Source organism: Cricetulus griseus (assembly GCF_003668045.3).
Source record: "Cricetulus griseus strain 17A/GY chromosome 1 unlocalized genomic scaffold, alternate assembly CriGri-PICRH-1.0 chr1_1, whole genome shotgun sequence".
Taxonomy (NCBI): Eukaryota; Metazoa; Chordata; class Mammalia; order Rodentia; family Cricetidae; genus Cricetulus; species Cricetulus griseus.
In genome coordinates this window covers 84,084,319-84,094,190 of record NW_023276807.1, presented here as the reverse complement: position 1 = coordinate 84,094,190, position 9,872 = coordinate 84,084,319, and the positions used below count along the sequence as shown (strand labels likewise).

The following is a 9,872-nucleotide window of genomic DNA, read 5'->3' as shown; positions in this document are numbered from 1 at the left end:
AGGACTAATGGGTGATTTGTAATATAGTGTAATACAGCTTAGAAAAAGGGGGGATACAAGAGCTTCCTTTTAATTTTAAAATGAAGAATTGTTTGGAAAGTTAGTGATCTATAAATAAAACATACTGAACCAGTGATCTCTCTCCCTCCTTTCTTCCCTCCTCTCCCTCCCTCCCACCCCTGTGCTGACTCCTAGTCACCAAATTCACTTTGCCCATAGGTAGCCAATGTGATCTAGTTTTCCTATAACATTTTTAAACTGTCTCATGCACGTGTGAACCACTCATATACAATCCCTTCCTCTAAAAACTAACAGTCCAGCACTCAAGAGGCAGAGGCAGGGGGATCTCCAGGAGTCTGAGGCCAGCCTGGTCTACAGCATGAATTCTAGGCCAGCCGGGGGTACATAATGAGACCCCAGAGAGAGAGAGAGAAGAGATTAGAGACCATTGCTCAGTATCTACATTTTCACTTAGCATACAGTTATGTTCACTGTACACTGAGCACCCATTTGTGGCAGGCACTGCTGGCCATTGGGAACTAGCAGAGAATAAAATAGCTACATCTCTCTCTGTCCTGGAGTTGTATATTTCTGTGGGAAATAAACTAAAAAGTAAACATGGGGATGTGTGGTAAATGCTATGGAGGAAGGCAGGCCGAGGACAGAGTATGGGGAGTCCTTGGTGCTTGCTGCTTTCTCCAGTGTGGGAAGAGAGACCACATTCCTGAGTGTATGCCCCCCAAATATGAAGGCTCATTCAGTTGAAGACAGTTAAGGAGCAGCAGACAGGAGCACCTCTGCCTCCCCTCTATTGACCTAAAAGAAGAACATGACCCATGAAGACAGGTACTCTGCTCCTCCCTCCAGCCTGAGGAAAAAGACAACTTTGGCTCCTGCTGGCCTGGAAATGGCACCAGAGGAATCCTCACCATTCTGTTTTGCTAGCCAGCCTCTCTGTCTGCTTTTCATTTGTTCTCTCAAGCCGTTCGCCCTGGAGGCTCAAAAGCCTTTCTTTGTATCTAGAGGCGGACTGTTCTTCAGTGAAGAAGTGTACAAGCTGGGGTTCATAGCCGTCCATCGGAACTTCTTATCTTCGGTGTATATATGAAATACATAAACTTCTGAATTTTGTTTTTCTCCTGCTGATCTGTTGATGGTTAGGAAACTCTGCTCCAGCTAAGAATCTATGAGAGTTACAGAGGACGTTATTTTCTTCCCTGACAATGGTGAGAGAAAGACTTGACAAAGTCTGAGTGATGGAGTGTGCTGTACACTGATCTGAGTGTGATACTGAATCAGAGGGGACATCCCATGTGAACAGGACAACACTTAATTTGACCAAAGCAGCCACCATGGCTCCAACCCAGTGAACAGTGTGCTGTAGAGTGAGAATTATACGAGTTACTTTTCTTGTTGCTGTGACTCGACAAGAGGCAACTTAAGGATGGAGAGGTTTATTCTGGCTCATGGTTTGAGGAGATACAGTTCATCGTGGTGAGGAGATGTGGCAGCAGGAAGATGCAGAAGCTGCTTGCTCACATTCAAGTGGACCAGGCAGCAGAGAGAAGTGAATGCTGGCACTCAGTTGCCTTTCTCCCTTTGCCCTTTTAATTCAGCCTGGGACCACTCTCCCCCAAAATGATGCTGCCCATGTCCATGGCAGGTGCTCCCCCTCAGTTAATTTTCAGGACACACCTAAGGCAGACCCAAAGGTGTGCCTCAGTAGGCATTTCTTAATCCAACCAAGGTGACAATCAAAATTAACCACTGCAAGGCTACCCCTTGTCGACTTGACACCAAAACACATCCCTTTAGACAATCATTCCACCCCTAAAGTATTATGTTTGTCTAATAACGCAAAATATAATCAGTCCAATTTCAGAAGTCCCCATAGTCTTGTAGGTCCAGCACTGTTCAAAAGTCCAAAGTCCTTGAGGAGACTCAAGCAATCTCCTAATTGTACCTCCCCCAATAATCCAGATGAGCAACAACAAAACATACCAAGTTACATACTTCCAACACACAATGGCATAAAGTAAACAATGCCATTACAAAACGGAGGACAGAAGGACAACAAAGATCAGACCACAACAAGACAAGAATTCATCAGCAAACTGCAAGCCTTGCAGCACCATGTCTAGTACCTGGAGCTTACAGTGGCATCATATGACCTCCAAGAGGTGTGGGTACCATAGCCCTCAGCTTTGTTGCCTGTAGCACATGTGGCCTCTCTTTGGCAAGTGCAGCTTGGTGCCTACAGCTTTCCTCAGCAAACCTTGTGCCAGACCAAACTGTGATTTAACCGACCTAGGTAATACCCAGACCTAGGCAGACACTAATCTATTTTCTGCTTCCACAGATTTGCCTGTTCTTGCACACCATGAGTCCAATGTGCAATCTTTCGGACAAGGCTCTTTTATGTAGCGGGTTTTCAAGGTATATCCACACTATAGCATGTCTCAACACCTAATTCCTATTTAGTGATAAATTGATTTCCAAACTTTCTAAAACTACATTTTAGTTATTCTTTTTTTGGACTTTCTGTTATTTCCACCATCAATAATATCTGATTATTAGTTTTGGTTTTTAAAAACAATTTTATTACATTTACTTGTTGACTTCGTGTGAGGTGTGGGGTACAAGTGTGAGCCCCCATGCATGACATATTAGAGGACAACTTGTAGGACTTGGCTCTTTCTTTCCTCCGTGCCTATCTCCATGGAAACAGAGTTCATTGAGTTCAAGGCCAGCCTAGGATACATGAGACCCTGTCTCAAATTTCATTTATTATTAAAGGCAGAGAAAGGAAATTAGTCAGGAACCTAAAAGTCATTATGTGTTGACTTTAACTTACAGTCGGTCTTTTTGTGGTTGTCTTAGTGCTTCTATTGCCATGAAGAAACACCTTGACCATAGCAACTCTTGTAAAGGAAAGCATTTAATTGGGGCTTGCTTACAGTTCAGAGGTTTGGTTCATTATCATCACGGCAGGAAGCATGGTGATGCATAGGCAGACATAGTGCTGGCAGAACTGAGAGTTCTGCATCAGGACTGACAGGCAGCAGGAAGAGACAGTAAGCTGCTGGGCCCGACTTGAGCATCTGAAACCTCAGAGCCTACCCCCAGTGACACACTTCCTCCAACAAGGCCACACTTCCACCAACAAGGCCACACTTCCTAGTAGTGCCACTCCCTATGAGCCTATGGGGGGCATTTTCATTCAAACTGCAGTCAGATTGCTTGATAGTCACTCTTAACTGGGGCAAGGTGGTACCTCAAAGTAGTTTTAACTTACATTTCCCCATAACTAGGTAGGTATGCAAACCCTTTTTTGAAACTTATTTGCAATTGGTGTTACAAGAAACTTTTAAATTTATCATGTCAATCAAACAAAATATTTAAGTACATATGGAAGCCTAAAATAAATTTAGCAAAAAGACCACAAACTATTATCAAAAACATAGCTATGTTGTAAATTTTAAAGGTAGATAAGGAACCTTGCCTAAGGAGAAACTGGCTGATGGGACATCTACCTAAACTGTCCCTGGGAAATCCAGGAACAATTTGCCATGAAGGTTTCTAATTACATTCTGTTCAGTGTCATCTCTAGGACCTGCAAGAGACTTTTCTGGTGACCAGGACAGGAAGTATACAGGGAATGTCCACAGAATCTTTCTGTATCTTAGAAAATCCCCAACACAGTGTATGCAGGGTAGTTCAAGATGCAGGTGACCACTCTCTTATTAGTCCTCCCAGGTGGTCATTAGCGTTCTTTCCAACCCAGAAGGCTTCTGAGGAGCCTTCTTGTAAAACTATTTCATAACACTAGTAAGTTATCTTGATGCCTGTCTGAAGACCCTAGTGGCCCACAGGTATCCAGGCTGGGGGGAGGGGGGGCATCTGTCTTTTCTTAAATCTAAGAACCCTCCAGCTGGACATATGCTACATCCACCAAATCTTTTAGCAGCTCTCAAGCTGATCCCCAAATCTGCCAAGCCTGATTCTGCTCAGTTTCATTCACAAATAACCAAACAGCCCCAGAAACAGGTAAGAAATGTTATTTATTTCAGAAAATAGATAGGGAAGCCCAGGGTAAAAGACACCTTCTATCTCAACAGTTCTAGGCTTTGGTTCCTAGTAGGGCAGGGCTATGATAGGGTGTGGTATGCATGCTGTCATCACAGCTTCTCTCATGATAAGAGAATTTCCTAAGATCAAGGTCCCACCTCTTTCCTCATGTGACCACAGCCAAATCAGTAGCACCAGCGGGTGTGTTTTTTATCACTTTAATGAGATTATAATTAGCCCAAGGTCCAATGGCTTAGGAATGTATGAACATGGCATCTGAACTAGACCAAGCCCCTACCGGGGATTGAGAGTGTATGATAACTTGATGGCAAGGATCTGGAAGCATGGGGTTATCAGTATCTGGCTTTAACAACAAGTGACATCTGAGAACAGGAAAACAGGCAGCCAGTAATTTCTGGGTTTAAGTTAATAACAAAGCCAACGGCCTCAAACATAGACTAATAAACTAACAGACAAAATATTGCATTAAACAGCCCTTATTACTTTGCTTCTAAATCAGATACCAGAGCCTGGAATCATCTGTAGTTTAGTTATTTCACCTATCTTTCTACCCTCCCCGATACCCCCGAAAGCCAAAATCAGAGGGCTTGCATCTATCCTTGAACTAGAGAGCCACAGCTGCCCTTGCAGATGTACTGGCCTAGAGACCAGACACTTTGTTCCCACAGCAGGCTTACTTCCTTTTCTTTTTTCAAAAAGGAAGTTGGCACAGGTGTTCCACAGCACTGAGGCAGGGAGGCAGACTTCTGGCCTCACAGCAGTACAGGGACCTACGGACCAGAACCACTGGCAGCCAGAGGACTCAAAGTCCTACTTGGGTTGCCAGAAATTGTCATTGAGTGGAGACTTTGGGCCAGACACATATAAGAGCCGGTGCCTTGAGACTGAGGTTTTTGTGAAAAGAAAGGTTTATTGTGTGGCTGACTGATGAGGCAAGAACTGTAAGCACAGATCTCCTCACAACTGGTTGGTAGTGGGATGTTTATAGAGGGGTGGAGGGTGTTACTAATTGATTATAAGGTATGTCTCTTCATAGAGTCCATCTCTCTTGAGTTGAGGGTAAGGGTTATACTCTGCTCAAATGATTGTAAACTTGTGACATCATTGACAGGGTGTTGCTGAAATTCCTTATTCCCCTCCCTAAGATCCCAAAACAAACCAAGGTATTTGTTTTGTTCACCGGAGTTCACCCTGGGCACTCCTGAGTTATTGGACCTACTTACAGAGCATTGGTGAGGGCTCATGAGGGGGAGTGTGGGTATTTCTCCATTCCTCAAAGGGCTGAGCTAGAAAGTCTTTACCCAGCAGGGTAATGGCTTTCCCACAGTTACATAAATAGAACCCCTCCTCTGGTCCCCCTCCTATATACTCCAGCCCCTCCACAAGGCCATGTGCAATCAGAGCAGAATTGTATTCAACAGGTGATATGGAGGGGCTAGATACTCAGGTGAGGTCCTGTGACCCTCCCTGACCCTTCTTCCATGAGAGGATGTCAACAGTCCACAAAGCCAGCTAGAAAAATCATTTGCAAACAGGCATAGCTGAACTCCAAAGATGGCAGTTGTTTGGCTCAGATAGTCCTATACAGCACTCTCACCCCTTCCTCCAGTTCTTACACTCATTCCATCCCCATTTTCCACTAGGATCCCTGAGCCTTGGAGGGGGTGATAGATATTTGTCTATTTTTTTCCCACTCCAGCAAGAGGTACTGAATCCTCTTGTTCATCCCTCTGTCTTTACAACATGGCTGTCAGCAAGTCTTAGTAATATCCCTTCTACTACCAAACACAAATGAAAGGGAAGAAAATAGAAAAATGGAAAAATATCCAAACAGACCCTGACTGTAGGCATAACTTACAGGTGTAAACACAAATGCTTGGAAGGCACCTTCCATTAAATCCATCCAACAAGACAATTGCAGTGGCTTCTCCACTGGGGCTTATCACTTCCCTCAACAGCAGGAGCTGGCCTGGCCTGCAGTAGCAGATGTGTGTACCAGCTAGAATGTTGTTGGTTGTACACAGATTATTTGGGCCACTATTATGCCAGCAGGCACATCCTGCTTGGCATGTTGATGGTGCAGCACTGTTGGGTCCATCATTAAGCAGGATTGTGGCAACAGTTCTTTCCTAGGATCCAAATAGCATCTTCTGACACTATGAACACCAATCAATGGGACAGTTTCCAGCTTAACCCCAGCTTGATTTCTCCCTTTCTAAAGTTCACAGACCATGCTGTATTTAGTAGTCAGGGTCTTAGCATCTAGGTTTAACGTGCAATCGATACCAGAAGCAGTAGCCTTTATTGTTTTTGGGAGCCTCTGAGATTCTCATTTAGAAACTTCTGGGAGGCTTCTAGGAGGGCCTTCTGCCACCCACATAGGGTTCCTTCTGTGCTTAAGGCTTCCAGTTGTGGCTTCAACAACCCATTTTCTCTCAATTAACCTCTCCCCTTTAGGGTATGCACCTGATTGCCCTCTGCCTGGTTTTGCACATCAGTGCTCTTGAAAAGATAGTCCTATCCCTGTCAGTTCTCTGTGGGCCACCATGCATGACACTGAATTGGGTAAGGCCCTTGATGGCAGCCTAACCTCTCTACAAGTGAGTACACACTTTCACACCTCACTGAATGGTAGGGTCCCTGTATAATCTAGTTGTCTGTCCCCCACCAGGCAGAGGTTGACTTATGCACGTGTCCCATCATAGTATCCATCCATTAAGGCTGTAATGGGCTGGACAGCATCTGCCAGAGTATTTTATTGGAACACCAGTAGCTTTGACTATTTTTTGTGCTGGCTTTTCATGCTGTGGCCACATTTTATATGAACCCAGCAAGGCACCTTGGGGGCACCTAGGGGCAGATGGCCCTCACCTTGATAAAGGCACTTCCCGATTACCCTAAGAGTCTCAGAAGGCAGATTGGCTGCCACATGGCAAACCACCAAGAGTTCAAGCTCCTGCTCTAGCTTGCTGTATATTTTCTTCCATGTCCACTGCCCCACAGTGTCCCTCCCATCACCTGACAATTTTCTTTATTCCATTGAGCCATTCATAAGTTCAGGACTTTCAATACCACCAAACTGTCAGTAGAGATTGCTATGAGCCAAGGCTCTGCATTATTATTATCCATACGGCTCTTAACTCAGCCCACTGTCTACACTCTCCTGTTTCCAGCTGCACAGTGTCCTTGTTCATTCGTATTGCCACCATTACCCATTGTTTTTATTCTTTTTCTTTCTGTCTCCCTTCCTTCCTTCTTTCCTTCCTTCCTTCCTTCCTTCCTTCCTTCCTTCCTTCCTTCCTTCCTTCCTTCCTTTCTTTTTGACACAGGGTTTCTGTGTAGCTCTGGCTGTGCTGGAATTCATTCTGTAGACCAGGCTAACCTCATACTCAGAGATCCACCACAATCAGGTTTGGCTTCAGTTGCAGGAAGTGAAGGAAGAGGCTCTGTGGCTTGAAATGGCATTGACCCCCAGGACTGCCTGCATGGCACTGGGATAGAACTTTCTGACACCACCCCTCCCTGCTGTAAATACACATGCCACTTTTGTAGCATTCAGGTTTCTACCACCCCAGAAAGAGGGTTGACCAAATGGCCTTTGGCCCACTCCCTTTATGAGGTACACAGTTTCATGGAAACTGGTGTAGAGCCAGTTATGGACTCATCTGATGCAGTATCTTATATAAAGACAGCAGCTATTCTAGGACTGTATCCCAAGCCGCCACACCTTCCCATGACTGGGATCAAAACCCTATCATGACAGGCCTGCCCCCGGGCCTGGAGCAGAGGGAGGTGGGCAGTGCCGGGCGGTGGCTGGGTCTAGAGTCCCGAGAGGCCTGGCTGCAGGGGAATGAAGCCTCCATCTTCCCCGGCAGAAGCATTTAAATACGGGCCGTGCCCCAGATTCCGGGAGCGGCTGGCAGACAATGTGTGGAGCCTGCGGCTTGGGAGTAAGGGGCTGTCCGAACGAACCGGACCCGAGCGGCAGCCATGCTCCGGCCTTGGAAGTGGTTCAATCATGATTGAAATTAAGCAAATCTGTTGCATTGGTGCAGGCAATGTTGGTGGGCCCACATGCAGTGTCATTGCTCATATGTGCCCTGAAATCAGGGTAACAGTTGTTGATGTCAATGAGTCAAGAATCAATGCATGGAATTCTCCAACCCTTCCTATTTATGAGCCTGGATTAAAGGAAGTGGTAGAATCCTGTCGAGGGAAAAATCTGTTGTTGTTTTTTTTTTTTTCTACCAATATTAATGATGCCATCAGAGAAGCTGATCTAGTATTTATTTCTGTAAACACACCAACAAAAACCTATGGGATGGGGAAAGGCCGGGCAGCAGATCTGAAGTACATTGAAGCTTGTGCTCCACCCATTGTGCAAAACTCAAATGGGTACAAAATCGTGACTGAGAAAAGCAGTCCCTGTGAGGGCAGCAGAGAGCATCCGCCGTATATTTGATGCCAACACAAAGCCCAACTTGAATTTGCAGGTACTGTCCAACCCTGAGTTCTTGGCAGAGGGGACAGCCATCAAGGACCTAAAGAACCCAGACAGAGTCCTGATTGGAGGGAATAAAACCCCGGAGGGCCAGAAAGCTGTGCGGGCACTCTGTACTGTGTATGAGCTCTGGGTTCCCAAGGAGAAGATCCTCACCACCAACACGTGGTCCTCAGAGCTTTCCAAAATGTCAGCAAATGCTTTTAATGCCCAGAGGATCATCAGCATTAACTCCATCAGTGCTCTGTGTGAAGCAACAGGAGCTGATCTGGAAGAGGTGGCAACAGCTATTGGGATGGACCAAAGAATTGGAAATAAATTCCTAAAAGCCAGCGTCAGTTTTGGTGGGAGCTGCTTCCAAAAAGATGTTCTGAATTTGGTGTATCTCTGTGAGGCTCTGAATCTTCTAGAAGTAGCTCGTTACTGGCAGCAGGTCATAGACATGAATGACTACCAGAGGAGGAGATTTGCTTCGAGGATCATAGACCGCCTGTTTAATACAGTGACTGATAAGGAGATAGCTATCTTGGGGTTTGCATTCAAAAAGGACACTGGTGACACCAGAGAGTCCTCCATTGTCTATATTAGCAAATACCTGATGGATGAAGGTACACACCTCCATATATATGATCCCAAAGTACCCAGGGAACAATTAGTTGTGGATCTTTCTCATCCAGGAGTTTCAGTGGATGATCCACTGTCCAGACTGGTGAGCATTTCCAAGGATCCATGTGAAGCGTGTGATGGCGTCCATGCCCTTGTTATCTGCACTGAATGGGACAGGTTTAAGGAGCTGGATTATGAACGGATTCACAAAAAAAAATGCTGAAACCAGCCTTTATCTTTGATGGACGACGCGTCCTGGATGGCCTCCACAATGAACTGCAGACCATTGGCTTCCAGATTGAAACAATTGGCAAAAAGGTGTCTTCCAAGAGAATCCCGTATACTCCTGGTGAAATTCCAAAGTTGAATCTTCAGGATCCACCTAACAAGAAACCCAAAGTCTAGATATCTCCATTTTATCTGTGTTTATTTTGGTACTTCAGGGTAGCCAGTGTCTGTCTGATATTAAACAATAAATGAACTACATGTTTTTAAGGAAACAAAAATATGTTTTAATCATCAAATTTATACTAGCTATATGGATATTAGCATATCTAGGAATTATGAATCTGGAATAATTTTTTCATATTTTTATATTATTGTCCTCTGAGTTATTGAATGGATGCAAAACAATCATGTTGATTTAAATGTTGTCAATTTTTGTAAAATAAAAATG

General features: G+C 44.9%; 1 protein-coding gene across 1 annotated transcript; it reads left to right on the top strand.

Annotated features, from left to right (window-relative positions):
- The first annotated feature begins 8,095 nt into the window (after positions 1–8,095).
- On the top strand, positions 8,096–9,647 carry LOC100770435 (UDP-glucose 6-dehydrogenase-like). The gene is given in 3 exon segments (XM_035453225.1): positions 8,096–8,508; positions 8,510–9,404; positions 9,407–9,647. Coding segments are annotated over 3 exon segments (1,491 nt in total). The 5' UTR covers positions 8,096–8,107; the 3' UTR covers positions 9,602–9,647.
- Positions 9,648–9,872: the final 225 nt, after the last annotated feature.